The sequence below is a fragment of the Dasypus novemcinctus genome, chromosome 8 (assembly GCF_030445035.2).
Source record: "Dasypus novemcinctus isolate mDasNov1 chromosome 8, mDasNov1.1.hap2, whole genome shotgun sequence".
Taxonomy (NCBI): Eukaryota; Metazoa; Chordata; class Mammalia; order Cingulata; family Dasypodidae; genus Dasypus; species Dasypus novemcinctus.
The window spans coordinates 85,729,704-85,746,295 of record NC_080680.1 but is presented as its reverse complement, the minus strand read 5'-3'; the positions used below and the strand labels follow the sequence as shown (position 1 = coordinate 85,746,295).

The following is a 16,592-nucleotide window of genomic DNA, read 5'->3' as shown; positions in this document are numbered from 1 at the left end:
GTGTGTGGGAGAAAATGGCTGATTTGACAGGAAATCATTAGTAATTCCGTAGTTGTATGCTACTAACACTGATGTGTTCGATTTAATGGGAAGACATGGTTCAAGCAACAGTTATAGACCAATTGACATCTCTAAGATACAATTTTAACTAAATTCCCTGGAGAGTGGCTCATGTTTGTTTTTTTGTTTTTTTGTTTTTTTGTTTTTTTGTTTTTTCAGGGGTATAAGGGGTGGGTATGGTGGGTAGAATTCTGGTTTCTAGGTGCAGATCTGGCCGTAGGAGTTTCCTGGGGATGGGGTGGGAGGATAGTTCTCAGAGAAGGGTGTGGTGGCACCAAGTGGACCCTTCAAGAACTTTTCTGTGTCTACTCTAACCTCTTACCAGTCCCAGATAATACAGAGTCAAAGAAAGATCTCTTTGTATTCGGTGACCTTACAAAAGGTAGAGGACTAACAGATTTTAGGAAGACTCTCTAGCACTATCTATTTTTTTTTTTTTTGTATTTTCTGGTCTCAGAATTAAGTGACATGTAATTTTAAAAATCAGGTGTATTAAGGGCTGGGGATTGAACCCAGGACCTCTTATGTAGGAAGTCAGTACTCAACCACTGAAGCACATCAGCTTCCCTGAGTTGGTTTTTTTTTTTTCCCCCATTTGTTTTACTTTTGTTTGTTTTTGTTTTTTCAGGAGGCAACGGGAACTGAACCTGGGACTTCCCATGTGAAAGGCAGGTGCTCAACTGCTTGAGCCACACCTGTTCCAGTATTAAAATTTAATGTGGAAATTTGATGGCCTACAATTGCTGATAATTTTTCCTCCTCTTACCTCTGCTTGTTTGGTTTTCAATTTAGTAAATAGCTAGTTATCTGAATTTATATTAATAATACCAAATCTATAGTCCTGCAAGGGGTGTGATTGAGAAGGAAACACTTGAAACAGAGCAGAGGACACCATGATTTTATTTGGAAAAGTTTAGTGGTTATCTGAAAGCCATAGTTGGGGACAGCAGAGATCTAGCTGCAGTATAGCATTTTTCATTATTGTGCCAAAGTGAAAGATTTTAGAACACACTGTTAATTAGCTCCAAAATCCATCATCTCTTTATGCTGGGGCCTGTACTGTATGACAGACTGAGCTTAGTGCTAGGCACATGTTAATGACTAGTAAAAATGTGTTGAATAAAAAAAATAGTGTATTAATTTTCTATTATGGCTATATTTCCACCAATTTGGTGGCTTTCAAACAACTCAAATGTATTATCTTACAGTCCTGGAGGTCAGAAGTCTGAAAAGAGTCTTATGGTGCTAAAATTAGTATTATCAGGGTTGCATTCCTGCTGGAGGCTGTAAGGGAGAATCTGTTTCTTTGTCTTTTCCTGCATTCCTTGGCTCATGACCCCTTCCTCTGTTTTCAGATGGCATCATAGCAACATCTCTTCTTCAGTCATTATATCTCTCACTCTGATCCCCTAGCCTCACTCTTATAAGGACTCTTGTGATTGTATTAGACCATGTGGATTATCCAAGATAATCTCCCATTTCAAGATCCTTCTCTTAATCACATCCCCATTTCAAGATCCTTCACTTAATCATATCTTCAAAGTTCCTTTTGCCTAATTCACAGGTTCTGGGGATAAGGAAGGATATCAGCATCTTTGGGGGGAACCATTATTCTTCCTACCATAACAAGTTTGTAAAAAGGGAGGGTTGAATAAAGGGTCCCTAAGTAATTTCTATTATATTCCATGGAATAGTCTCCAACTAGTATTTTTTTTTAAAAAGGCACATGTGCTGTCCTTCCACCTGGACCCTGGATCCCTCTTCCCTTTGGTAGATACCCCCTGCTCTGGCTTTAGGTCTCCTCAGGGACGCGCTCCAAGAACACCAAGGCTGGACCACGTCTCCTAGCTGTAGCACCTCTGTACCCTGCCTGGAGTCCTTTGAAAGTGTTTGTTTCAGGCCCCTCTTTTGGATTTAGGGTCAGCAAAAATTTTCTCCATGTGACTTTGTAGACCACTCAGGGCCTCTGTTGTACATTCTTTTTTTTTAAATATAAGAAATGTGAAAACAAGGACTATATAAAAACTGGCTGTTGGCCAGGGCCTGGGCTGATGTGGGGCCACCCCTGTTCTAGACTGTAAAGTCTGTGAGGGCAGGGGCCATGTGCCTTGTTCACTGTGGTAGCCCTACCACTGGCACAGAGTCCAAGCCCAACCAGTGTTTGTGTTCTTGTTACCCAGCTTTTGTGTTTCTTTTAGTCTCTGGTACTTTAGGTTTCTCCTCTGCTTCATGTGAACAGATTTAATTTAGGGTTCACTTTGTTGTGCAGTTCCATGGATTTTTAAAAATGTTTATTCTAGTAGCATATCTACAATCTAAAATTCCCCCTTTTAACCACATTCAAATATATAATTCAGCACTCTTAATTATATTCACAATGTTGTGCTACCATCACCACTGTCTATTACCAAAACTTTTCCATCATCCCAAATAGAAACTTTACATTTTAAACCTTAACTCTGTATTCCTTACCCCACCTTGCCCCTAGTAAACTGTGTTCTAGATTCTAACTCTATATTGTCTTGATGGAAAAGTTCAAATTGATTTATATTTGAGATCCTTTAAGTACAGGTCATTATGAAGCAAATAAGATTTGGTTCCTGTCCTCAAGGAGCTTATACTGAATCCTAGGGAAGGGATACTGTTATTATTAGTTATGACTTTTTTTGAGGGGGGGGTAGTATAGAAATTCAGTGGAGTCACCTGAGGGGAGAGATTTAAATATACAGTGATAACTTGGTGTACTTGTCATTAATTGGTTCCAGGAGGTATGATAAGTACCAAACAAATTTTTCCCATAAGGAATAATATAAATAAATTTAATGTGTTCCTAAACCAAAGACAGTGCTTTTTTTTAAAGATTTATTTATTTATCCCTACCCCCACCCGCCATTGTCTGTACTCTATATTCATTTGCTGTGTGTTCTTCTGTGGCTGCTTATCTTCTCTTCAGGCAGCAGTGGAACTGATCCTGGAACCTTTTAGAGTGGGAGAGAGAGGTTCTCAGTCTCTTGCTCCACCTCAGCTCCCTGAGGTGGTTTGCTGTGTCTTCTATTGTCTCTTCTCTGTCTTTTTTTGTTGAGTCATCTTGCTATACCTGCTCTCTGCTCGGGCCAGCTTACCGCACAGGTCAGCTTGCCTTCATCAGGAGGCCCTGGGAATCGAACCCTGGACTTCCCATACGGTAGTCGGAAGCCCAGTCGCTTGAGCCACATCTGCTTCCTGACAATGCTCATTTTTAAGGCAATATGTAAAAAGATAGAGTTGTATATCATTGCTTTACCTGAGAAGTAAACCTAAAAATTAATAAATACTTAGATTAAATAAAATCTTTACCTATACTGAGAAGAGTCCATGACCAAATGGAATGATGGGAGGAGAGTGGCGAAGAGGAGAGGTTAAATAAAATAAAATCTTTACCTGTACTGAGAAGAGTCCATGACCAAATGGAATGGTAGGAGGAGACTTGTGAGGAGGAGAGGTTACATGGAGTGTTGCTTGGAAGGAGAGTCCCTGTCCAATAGAACATCAAGCACTTGCACTTCTGCCTTTTTTCAGCTTGCACCACAGACTCTGACACACTCTGTCACCTTCACTAAAAACTTATCCAATGAGAACTTCTTCTGTCTTCTTTTCAGAATTCCTTGAAAGTGTGATCTTGTTTGGTCATTCAGTAAATTCACATTTCTGCTTGTCAGACCCTTGGATGGTACTTCTCCACAGTTTTGATCTTCTGCCCATTTTGCATACATTTTTAATAAAGGAACTAGGGACATCCTCCCTTATCCCCTCCTCACCTGAAGAAATCTCTTCAGCCACCTCTTGGTGCTGCTCCTTCTATAGTTCCTGCAGATACTCAATGCTGAACTCTTCACAATGTTCCTTCACTAACTCCTCAACATCAGCAGCATCAACCTCCAGACCCATGGATTGGCCCAAAGATACAGTATCCTGCACAACTGTACCTCTGTACTTGCAGGCTTGGGGTCAGCCTCAAACCCTTCGAAGTCTCTCTGAGTCACAGCTTCTGGCCACAAATTCTTCCATGCCAAATTCATTGTCCTATAAGAGACTTTATTCCAGGCCTTATCAATAAGGTAAAGGCAGTGCAGGATATTGAAAATGTTCCTTCCAGAATTCTGTGAGGGTCAACTGGGTACATAGGTGATCTTAAAGCACCTTTGGAAAAGTGCCTTAATGTACAACTTTTTGAAATTTAAAATGACCTGCTGATCCATGGGCTGGATGAGAAGAGTCGTACTGGGGGACAGGAACCATACATGGAAGAACCTGCACTCCAGTAAGTTATCCTCCAAACCTGGAGGTGGGCAAGTGCATTGTCCAAAACCAGTAAGTCATCCTCCCAACCTGGAGGGTCGCAGGTGCATTGTCCAAAAGTAGGAGAGCTTTCAGAGGCAAATCTTCCTCCAGCAAATATTTTTTCACTGAGGGACCAAACACTTCATTTATCCACTTGATGTAAAATTGTCTCGTGACCCAAACTTTGCTGTTCGCCTTCCACATCACATGGAGTTTGCTTTTTATGACATTACACTTCTTGAAAACTCATGGGTTTTCACGGTGATAGACAGGAGAGGCTTGAGTTTTAAGTCCCCACTAGCATTCCCACACAACAATAGAGTGAGCCTGTCCTTCGTTAGTTTGTGGCCTGGTAATACCTTCTCTTTTATAATACAGGATCTACTCGGCATTTTTTTCCCCAAAAAAATCCAGTCTCATCACAGTTTAAAATTTGATGGGGAATGAAACCCTCAGCATCTTGAAATTCATTGATGAATTCATCAGCAGCCTTTTTTAAAAAATTTATTAAAATGTATCTCTCATACATAAACATACGTAAACAATAAGTGTATAGTAGTTGTGAACTTAGAAAACAAACACATATAACATCTCACTCTACCACCAATAACTTACATTGTTTTTAAACCTTTTTAACTAATAATTAAAGAGCATTGTCAAAATATTACTACTAAACAAAATATTTTTCCCCTAACCAATCCTTTTATTATTTTTATATCATTTATGTATGAACATACATAAACAATTAAGTGTGTAGTAAAAGTTCTGAACTTAAAAAGCAAACATGCATAACATCATACATGGGTCCCATACATCAACCCTCTACCGACACCTTGCATTGTCATGAGACGTTTGTTAAAAATTGTGGAAGAATATTGTCAAAATCTTACTACTGGGAAGCAGACTTAGCCCAGTGGATTGGGCGTCCGTCTACCACATGGGAGGTCTGCAGTTCAAACCCGGGGCCTCCTTGACCTGTGTGGAGCTGGCCCACACGCAGTACTGATGCGCGCAAGGAGTACCCTGCCACTTGGGTGTCCCCACATAGGAGAGCCCCACGTGCAAGGAGTGCACCCCGTAAAGAGAGCAGCCCAGCACGAAAGAAAGTGCAGCCTGCCCAGGAATGGCGCCTCACACACGGAGAGCTGACACACAAGATGATGAAGCAAAAAGTAAACACAGATCCCCGTGCCACTGACAATAGACGCGGACAAAGAATAACACGCAGCAAATGGACACAGAGAGCAGATGGGGTGGGGGGGAAGGGGAGAGAAATAAATAATCTTAAAAAAAAAAAAAATCTTACTACTAATCATCGTCCTTAACATTTTGGTGTGTTTTCCCCCCAACCCACCTTATTATTTTTTAAATATAATTTTTTATAACAGAAGTTGTAAACTTATGAAACAATCATGCACATGTGTAGAATTCCCAAACAACATCCCTCCATCAACACACCGTGTATCATTTGCTACAGATAAAATAATATCATCTGATTGTTATCATGTCCATAGTGTACATTTGGTTCACATTTTCCATACTGCCTCTGTATCAACACAGTACATCTTTTGCATAGATGCAAGAATATTATTACTAACCACAGTCCATAGCTCACTCCAGCTGTATTTTTCGCATGCTTCTCCACATTCCCAACGTCCTGCAGTAGTGATATACATTTGTTCTAGCTAACAAAGGACACTCTTGCATCTACCACAATTCTCATCCATCTTTTGGTGTACCATGCTATCCACTTCTAGATTATTCTCTAGCATTCTGTCATTTGGCATTTACATAACTAGACTACCATTTTCAGTCACATCCCATCTATAAACTAGTTTTTACTCACTGTGTTACAATCCACTCTACATTTCCATACTTTTACAGTAAAGCTAATTAAAACTTATACATACATTAAACATCAGTAGTCCACTCAGTCTCATATCTCCTTTAAGAATCCACCATCTACCACCAGGTCTTGAAGATATTTTCCTATAATTTCTTCCAGAAGTTTTATGGGTTCTTGCTTTTAGTTTTAGTTTTTTGATCCATTTTGAGTTAATTTTTGGATAAGGTATGAGATAGGGGTCCTCTTTCCTCCTTTCAGCTATGGGTGTCCAATTCTTTCAGCACCTTTTGTTGAATGGATTGTTCTGCCTGAGCTGTGTGACTTTGACAGGCTAGTCAAAAATCACTTGACTATACATGTGAGGGTCTGTTTCTGAACCATAATTTTGGTTCCATTGATCTATTGTGTCTGTCTTTAGGCAAGTACCATGTTGTTTTTTAACACTGTAGCTAGGTAATATGATTTAAAGTCTGGAGATGAGGGTTCATTTTTCCTTTTTTATGATGTTTCTGGTTATTCTGGACCCCTTACCCTTCCAAATAAATTTAATGATTGTGTTGTCAATTTTTTCTTTAATGCTGGTGGAATTTTTATTGGGATTGCATTAAATCCGTGTATCAATTTGAGTAGAATTGACATCTTGATGATATTTAGTCTTCCAATCCATGAGCATGGAATGTTCTTCCAGTTGATTTGTTTTTACATTGAGTTGCAGTTTTCTGAATACAAGTGTTTTACATCATTGGTTAAGTTTATTTCTGACTATTTGAGTTTTATTTGTCATTTTATTTCCATCACTCTTTTGACACTTTTAGTTACTTTTATTGATATAATCTTCATTTCTAGACTCTCTTCCAGGCACCTCTCTCCTTTCTTTTCTTTTCAGGCTCTGGTGCACCGTCTAGTATTTCCTGAAAATACGGTCTCTTGCTTAGAAATTCTCTCAGTTTCTGTTAATCTGTGAATATTCTAATTTTGCCCTCATTTTTGAAAGACAGTCTTGCTGAATATAAGATTCTTGGCTGAAAGTTTTTCTCTTATAGTATCTAAAATATATCAGACCGCTGTCTTCTTGCCTCCATGGTTTCTGGTGAGAAATCACTTAATCTTATTGGATATCCCTTATATGTTATGCATTGCTTTTCTCAGAATTCTCTCTTTGTCTTTGGCCTTTGACATTCTGATGAGTATGTGTCTTGGAGTTGATCTATTTGGATTTTTTTGGATGGGAGTACGTTGTGCTTCTTAGACATGGATATCTATGTCCTTCAGTAGGGTTGGGAAATTTTCTACCATTATTTCTTAAAATATTCCTTCAGTCCCTTTTCCCTTCTCTTAACCTTCTGGGACACCCATGACATGTATGCAGGCCTTTTGCTGTCATTTAGTTTCCTGAGACCTTGTTCAGTCTTTTCCTTTCTTCATCTGTTCTTTTGTGTGTTTACCCTCAGAGGCCTTTTCTTCAAGCTCACCAATCCTTTCTTCTGCCTCCTCAAATCTGCTATTATATGATTCCAATGTTTTTTAAATTTCATTTATTGCACCTTTCATTCCCATAAGATCTGCTGTTTTTCTAAGTATGCTTTAAAGATTCTTTGTGCTCATCCAGTGTCTTAATATCCTTAATCTCTTTAGCCATCTCATTGACTTTATTAGGGAGATTTGTTTGAACATCTATAATTAGTTGTCTCAACTCCTTTATGTCATCTGGAGGCTTATCTTGTTCCTTTAACTGGGCCATAGCTTCCTATTTCTTGGTGTGGTTTGTAATTTTTTGTTGGTGTCTTCGCATCTGGCTTACTAGAATATTTTATTCTGGGTGCAATTTTTCTCTTTAGTTTAGGGCTTCCTATCGTTTTTCCCTTGCTGGTTGTGCAGTCGGAGTCAAACATGTAGTTGGTGCTATAAGCTGTGGAAGCTCAATGTGCCCTCATTGCGCCAGGGACCAGTGAAGCTGCTTCCAACTTTCTCCTTTGCTAGGGGTAGGGACAGAGTCACAGCTATGTGGAATAATCCAAGTGCAGGCCTAAACTGTAGTTGCCCAGAGAGACTGATAAAGCTTTACATCTTTCTCTCCTGCCTGGGACGGGGATGGAGATCATCAGCAGCCTTATTATTAGCACTTGCTACCTCATTGTGCCTCATAACACGATGACTATGGATGCTGTGTCCTCTTTTTAAAATCAAACCAGCTGTGGCTGGTCTTAAAAACTTCAACACTCTCATCACTTGGTTCTGATTTGTTTTTCAAAAGATGGGCATGCAACACTTTTGGTTTTCCACATATTGTGGCTTCTGATACACTGTCACCCACCAACTGCTTCTCGTTTACCCAAATTAATAACAGCTTTTCAACTTAGAGTGTTTGGGAATGCTGCTTTGTTACTGCTTTAACTCCTTTTGTAACGTCAGCCTTTTTTATTGCTTATTTATTCTTAATGATGGTGGAGACCGTTGTTCTAGGCATGATGTGTTGCCTAGCAAGATCAGTAATGTGAATGTCGCTCTCATATTTACTTATTATTTCTCTTTTTTTGCTCAGTGGTGGGTGTAGTAATTTTCTTCTCTGCTCAGTGCTGTCACTGCTCATTTTCTTAGGACCTGTATTAGTTAGCCAAGGGGTACTGGTGCAAAATACTGGAAATAAGTTGGTCTTTTTTTTTTTTTTTTTTTAAGATTTATTTATTTAATTCCCCCCCTCCCCCGGTTGTCTGTTCTCTGTGTCTATTTGCTGTGTCTTGTTTCTTTGTCCGCTTCTGTTGTCGTCAGCGGCACGGGAAGTGTGGGCGGCACCATTCCTGGGCAGGCTGCACTTTCTTTCACGCTGGGCGGCTTTCCTCACGGGCGCACTCCTTGTGCGTGGGGCTCCCCCACGCGGGGGACACCCTTGCGTGGCACGGCACTCCTTGCGCGCATCAGCGCTGCACATGGCCAGCTCCACACGGGTCAAGGAGGCCCGGGGTTTGAACCGCGGACCTCCCATGTGGTAGATGGATGCCCTAACCACTGGGCCAAGTCCGTTTCCCCAGTTGGTCTTTATAAAGGTTATTTATTTGGGGTAGGAACTTACAGATACCAGACCATAAAGCATAAGTTACTTCCCTCACCACGTGTTAGAGCAAGATGGCTGCTGACGTCTGCCAGGGTTCAGGCTTATTCGGTTCCTCTCTTCCGGTTCCTGCTTCTCTCTGGACTCAGGTCCTCTTATTTCTCCACAAGGTCAGTTGTAGACTATGAGGCTCTCTAAGGCTTTGCCTCTCTCCACAGGGTCAGCTGTAGACTATCAGGCAAATGGCTCTATCTCTCTCCCTGGGGTTTCTGCCGTGTCTAAGGAGCCGTCTCTATTCCTCTGTGTTCTCCTGGCTCAGGTCCTCTCTTCCCTGGGCTTGCTTCTCTTTCTTCTGTGTGCTGACTTCCTGGGGCTCCAAATCAAAACTGCAACATCAAAATCTTCCAGCATCAAAAAGCTTCAACTCTGTCTTTTATCTGTGAGTCCCCACCCACCAGGGGGTGTGGTCTCAACACCTAATGACGTGGCCCAGTCAAAGCCCTCATCATAATTTAATCATGCCCAGGTACAGACCAGATTACAAACATAATCCAGTATGCATTTTTGGAATTCGTAACCATATCAAACTGCTATAGGACCTATTATGAGAAAAAAAAAGCAAAAATACACAAAATGCCCTAATTCACTGAATGTGCTAGGGAAGAGTGTAAACTACAATGTAAACTATAATCCATGCGGTACAGCAGTGCTCCAAAATGTAGTCACCAAATGCAATGAATGTGCCACAATGATGAAAGAGGTTGTTGATATGTGGAGGAGTGGGGTGGGGTGGGTGTGGGGCATATGGGAACCTCTTTATATTTTTTTAATGTAATATTTTTATGATCTGTGTATCTTTTAAAAAATAAAAGTTAAAAAAAACACAAAATGACCACAGAAGCTGTTAAGACAGCAATGGGATTGCACAGGGCAAGAACTACTGTGTGACTAATGCATGACCCTTTGTTTCAGCTGGAAAGAGTAACAAGTCACAAAGCAACTGAAACCAACAAGTTCTAGCTTGTGTGTTGAGTACCAGACAACGAGTACCAGGACAAAATTTTTGAGTCAAAATGCATTGAGTACCAAATTCGATGAGTTTCAAAGCAGTCGAGTACCAAGGTATGACTGTAAAGCGAAGTGTTGTGAAAGCCCAGAGTGAGGAGGCTACCAGGTCTTGGTCACCAAAATCTGGATTTGCACCCTTGGCCGGTTTCCATTCCTGTCATATATTCTTTGCTTCTCATATAAAAAGGCAAACACTGGGGAAGGCTGCTGCCATTGAGTGGCTTCTTACATGTAAACTTGGAAGCAATGGGTATTTGTGGGAAATTTTGGTGGTTCCTTTCTTCTTTGTGCTGTTTTGTCCTATCCTTGGCAGTATATTTAACATCCCTGGACTTGGCTACTGAATGTGTGTAGAACTTCTGTGACTGTGGGGATCAAAAATGCTCCTACACATTTTCAAACACCCTGGCAATACTTGCCTCTTGGCCACACCTGACTGAACCAGGAATTTAATGAGGAAGGGAGTAAAGTTTACCTACCCAGTATGGTAGAAACCATGTCAGGAAGAGTGGAGCAGTTCCCAGAAGAAGGTTGCTAAGCTGACCACCAGTGAGTGTTCTCTGCAACTCACAGCACTTACTCCATATACATACTTCCGTAAATGTCCCTCTTTATAACTATTTCCTAATAGGAATTGTGTGCTTATATATTCCTGCCCCTGAGGTAGTGTCTGGCAGATAGTAGGTATCAATTAGTCAAAATTTGTTAAATGAACGAAAGGGTGAGCATACCTATATTTGTGTAAGAACAGATTTTTTCATGATTGGCACTGGACTCGGTCTGCATGGAGGCATGGGATGTCAGGTTCTCCTATCTCCCCCCTTTTTTTTGGCCCCATTTTGTAACTGATCTTTCTTTCTATGCTTTGATCACATATTTTGTCTGGGTAATAATTTAGTTTTATTTTTAAAATCATATTTTTGGATTTAAAAAAAAAAGGCCTCCCAAACACACTAGATGTGTTCCTGTTGTAAAGCTTGAACTGTAAAGCTTTAGATTGAGATGATGACATGGCAAACCCTACTGCTGCAGTTTACTACCAAGTGCCTTTTATTAGTTAGTGGATATTTTTATGTTTCATCAGTATACCTAAATTGATGATTTACCTTTATTTTCCATGCATTAATTAGAGTGGGAGATAATGTTCACTTAACACAGATTTTCTTTTATAACCAAAAAGTATAGAACCAATAGCAAAGGTTGAGTGTAGAATAAAAGGCATTGAACCTCTTGAGTCAGGAACTACTTCTTGTTCATCTCAGTGAGTTCTTGGTGTCTGGCACAGAGCACTTAGTGGAATGTGGTGGGCCCTCAGTATTTGAATGAGTGAATGAGTGTTGAGGGTGTGTGACTAAACAAATGAATCAATGAACAAGTGCTAATGGACTCCTGTGACACCTGTAGAAAATAGGAAGGTAGCAGAAGGCGGGTGGTTCGTTCTTGGTTGCCTTTTGAAGTTGTCTCTGAGTAGAGGGGGCAAATATTAGATGGTACAAGCCTCCACATGGTATTTGCTTTTTGTTTTTCATTTGTGCTCATTAGAGTGTCATGCTTTTGTTGCCTAAGCAGATAATTTTTTTCTCTGGATGTTGGTTTCTTTATTTTGAAAAGTACATATACATGACTGTTCCTGAAATTGTTCACTCACTTTGGTTGCGTCTCTTTGATTTGATCTTGCTTGTCCTTTTTTTTTTTAAGATTTATTTTATTTACTTCTCCCCTCCATTCCCCCTTTCCCCCGTTCTCCCCATTCTCTGCTCTCTCTGTCCATTCACTGTGTGTTCTTCTGTGTCTGCTTATATTCTCATTAGGTGACTCTGGGAACCAATTCTGGTGTCTTCTGGAGTGGGAGAGAGGCAATTACTCTGTTGTGCCACCTCAGCTCTCCTTCTCCGCTACATCTTCTTTTTGTCTCTCTGTGTCTCTTATTGTCTCTTGCGTCATCTTGCTGCACCAGCTCTCTGCGTCAGCCGGCACTTCTGCGCCGGGTGGCTTTCCCACGCAAGGCTGCATTCCCATATGGGCCAGCACTCTGCGTGGGCCAGTTTGCCCTCAGCAGGAGGTCCTGGGCATCGAACAACTGGGCCTGCTATATGGTAGACGGGAGTCCAATTGGTTGAGCCACATCTCTTTCCCTTGCTTGTCCTTCAGATAAACAATCTTGAAATAAGAGGATTGTATACCTCCGGTATTCTCCCTGCCTCATGTTTTGGTGTTACATGGATGTACAACACATAATGAGCATTTATTTTTCTATCTTGAAGAGCTATCCTTGATTTGGAGACAGGACTCACGGTGTTACTGTTTGCATTTCAGTGTTGTTGATATCAGCTGGCCATGTGCAGTAAACTCAGGAATTTGGAACCAGTGAGAATTCTTAATAGGGGATCCATGTATCATCTTGTGGTATCTCTAACTTCCCTTTAAATGTGAACAAACCTGCTTATGAGTGATAAATACATTTTTCTAGGGACAGATCTTCAAGGAGATCCAAGATCCCTAAAAAATTAAATTCAGTGGATCAGAAGGTTAAGGGTGGATTGACACTCTTCTTTCTTTCCATTTCTAAGGCAGATTGGGAGCGGTGCCGAGAAAAATTTCCTTACTAGATGACATTTCATCGCAATGTCCGATCGTTTGGGGCAAATAACCAAGGGCAAGGATGGGAAAAGCAAGTATTCGACTCTCAGCCTGTTTGATAAGTATAAAGGAAAATCAGTAGACACAGTCAGATCCTCAGGTAAGGACCGGGGTTGAAGACCAGTTCTTTATGCTTTCTATTAATTGAGAAGCCTCAGGTCAAGGACCATGAAAACTCAATGCCCGACTGGTCAGAAAGATGTGATCCACTTGAATTAATATTCTGGGCCTGTATTGGTTACCAGATATTCAGGGTTCTGAAATAACCAGGTCTAATTTCAGAACCTTGAATATCCTGACTTTGCTATAGTTGGACTGTATCTCTGATTATCTTTTCTTATTAAAACCATGTATATTTTCTGCCCACTGGGTAAAATGGAATTTAATTTGCATCCTTTACCCTTTCCAGGTTTCATAGTTCTGATATTCTGAAACTCTGTAGAAAAAGTTCATGCTTATCCTGTCCCACACCCTATGAGTATTTATGGATGTCGAAACCTGCATAGACTCTATTTGGGTCTAGGCAGAAGCTCTCCTTTTAGTCCTTATGTAATGAGGCCAGTGCTGTCTCAATTTGCAGAGAGGTATGAAATGGAGGATTCTGGGCCTGGCTCCTCATCTGTATCATAAACGCATTTCTACTTTTTGAGCTGTCTCCTATGCACTGGTAAAATGGAAGCCTTTGTATAAATTTTCTGCACCTCCTTTGTCTCTGAAATTTTTAAGGAAAAGCTTGTAAAGTGACTACCAAACACTTCTTGTTTGTTTCCACTGATGGTGTGTGCCCATTGTTTTTTGTTTGGTTGGCTTTGTCATTATCATGTAAGGATGGAAAGAGGAGCTGAACAAATCAAGCTTCTTTTCCTCTGTAAGTTTCCATGTTATGTCTGTTTTCATCCCTCTCCCTTCCTGCAGTTATTCCTAGACATGGCTTACAGAGTCTTGGGAAAGTTGCCACAGCCCGGCGTATGCCACCACCTGCAAACCTGCCAAGCTTGAAGTCTGAAAACAAAGGAAACGACCCCAACATCGTTATAGTACCCAAGGACGGAACGGGATGGGCAAACAAGCAGGATCCACAAGACCCAAAGAGGTAAGAAGCAAGGGAGGGCAGTGGTGAATAGGAAGCTGGAGTTTAATAAATTGCTCTTAGCATCCTTTCCTTTGACAGAAAGCAGATGATCTGGCAATGGCAGGACCAGAGAAATGGGGAGATATCAAACGAAGCTTCTTTTATTCTCATTTATGTTGCTTAGGGTGTTTCTTGCTCCCTGCCTTCATATCCTTTGGCTTTTTCAGTTGATGGAGCAGTGTATCTGTGGGCAGCCTTGTCCTCAATGGCCAGTGTTCTCCTGTGCTTCATTAGGAAAGGCCTCATCGCTCCTGAGAAGCTTATGCAATGATTCAGACCCAATTCCTGTAAGAACCATGTAGACAGACCTGGTGCTTAAATACTTCATTCCTAGTGGTAGTCCCTGTTTGCTGAGCTCAGGATTGAGAAAAATGTGGCCTTCCTAACTGTGGGCCCAACAGCTTCCCAGACAGAGGAGACTGCTTTGTAATTGCTCCAACGGACCCAGCTGTTAATGAGAACAGCTCAGAATCATTGTTATTCAGTGTCACTGTATAGCATTGTCCCTGGAGGCTTACCCCACTGCCAACGTAACATTTATGGAAACCTTAGGGGGCCCAGGGTCTGGCACAAATACTGTCATTAGAGAAATAGAACAACTGTTGTGGCTGTTGTGTGGTGGAGCTGAAAATACACAGCCCCGTTCTAGTTCCGCTTCATTCTGGTTCCACCTCTGCCTGGGATGCATGAGTGTACTTCCATAGTGAGTCTCTGATTCTGTATTCCAGCCAGTGACAGTGTACAGGAAAGAGTTTTTGTGTTGGGAGAGAAGTGAGGAAGGGAAAACTGGCAGGAAGAAACTTCCTGCTAGGATTTGTCTACTGAGGAATAAAAGCAAAAATAGTTTAATCCCATGCACCTCTTGCCCTTCTATTCTTTGTGGTGTGGTTGCTGGTGTTAGAAAACCAGAAAGTAAAAGTGACCCAGAACATAACCTGTGAATCAATATTCTTTTCTCTCAATTTTACATTGGAAATGGCCAAGGCAGCTTTTGTAAAATTGTTCCCTGTAGTTTAGTAGATGGGATATCAAAAGTAAGCAGACAATTTAGTTAGATGAGTATAAAGTAATAGTAACCAGAGTAGTCTTAAAAGTTATTTTAAACTTCCTTTCTAAAAATTTTGCTTCAGAATCACACTGATTGGCAGCATAGCATGATTTTTGGAATCACACCTGAGTGTGATTTCCAGCCAGACTGTTTATTAGCTATATGGAATCTGGATAATTATTTGACTTCTGAGCTTCAGTGTCCTCTTCTGTGAAGGAGGAATAATACCTGGCCTCTAGGGGGTAGTTACAAGGAATAGATGAGATAATACATGTCAAATACTTAGCACAGAGCCTGGGTAGAGGAAGTGTATGGAAACTGTTGCCTATTATTACCATCATTCTATTCAAATGGTACACATGAACTCTGTAATCCCAGCATCGAAATAGAAAGTTAGCAGACAGCTTTAATGAGGGTCGGTTTTGCTGGTCTGCAAGGGAAGAAGTAAAAGAGGGCTTGAAGGAAAAGTCAGCAAATCTGAGCCACTGGTTATCTGCTGTATCTGGTCCACATCTTTCTGTGGGATATTAAGGAGGTGGTGGAAGTGGGGAGCCCAACAAATGTTGGGACTACCGTGCTTAGGTTTGGAGAACATAGAAGTGACCCTACCTGGAAGCTTCTATTTTAGGTAGAAGGTGATGTGAGAGGAGGATCAATGGCCTTCATTTTGTAATAACCATGAATGGTGAGTTACTTGCATTAAGTAAACCTGGAAAGAGTGTGTATGTGTAGAATTTGGCTTCAACTTACAGATAAGCCATTGACATTGGGTGGATTCTTGCCAGGTGAATTGTTGTCTCTCTTCAATCTCATCCCATGGAAGGTTGAATAGAAAAATTAACTGGAAAGCTGCTGAGTTGGAATAGAAATCTTCATTCAGGACCTGTTCTTGTTGTTCTTTCTAAAGATTACTTGGGAAGTGTGAATTGATTGACAGGACCTTTTTGGAGGGTGATTTGGCAATTATCTTTCACTTTAAAACATTAATATCTTTTGATCTAGCTATTCTATTTATAAGAATTTACACTACTGAATTACTTAAATGAAAGTGAGCACAAGATATATATACACAAAGGCTCATTGCAGTTTTACCTGTACCAGGAAAATAAGAGCCAAATTGGAGATTGGTTAAAGTATGGTCCATCCAGTTGTACCATGTTGTGAAAAGAAAAAGGTAGATTTATATGTATTTTCATGAAAAATGTTCTATACATTAAGTAAAAAGGCAATTTAACAGAATTGTAAGTATGGTGGTATTATGCCACTTGTGTTAAAAAATACTATATTACCGTATATATAGAAAAATCTGTTTGGGGTTTTTCTTCCTAAGGAAGAGATTATGCAGAATTCTGTGTTTTATAGATATATATAGTTCGTAAATTTATTTTTACTACAAGCGTGTATTTCTTTTATGAGCAAAAAGAAGGTG

At 40.5% G+C, this 16,592-nt stretch overlaps 1 protein-coding gene across 43 annotated transcripts in view; it reads left to right on the top strand.

The window, feature by feature from the left end:
• Positions 1-16,592, top strand: part of PRRC2B (proline rich coiled-coil 2B) — a 113,805-nt gene that overhangs the window by 26,601 nt on the left and 70,612 nt on the right. For 24 of the 43 annotated variants that reach the window (XM_058302183.2, XM_058302178.2, XM_058302181.2 and 21 more), the window contains exons 2-3: positions 12,914-13,083; positions 13,899-14,076. In XM_058302183.2, coding sequence (XP_058158166.1) covers positions 12,969-13,083; positions 13,899-14,076 — 293 coding nt within the window. In that variant the 5' untranslated portion in view covers positions 12,914-12,968. Of the gene's footprint in view, positions 1-10,247; positions 10,398-12,913; positions 13,084-13,898; positions 14,077-16,592 lie in introns of those variants that run through there. The other 19 variants (XM_058302182.2, XM_058302184.2, XM_058302179.2 and 16 more) reach the window with 3 other exon arrangements.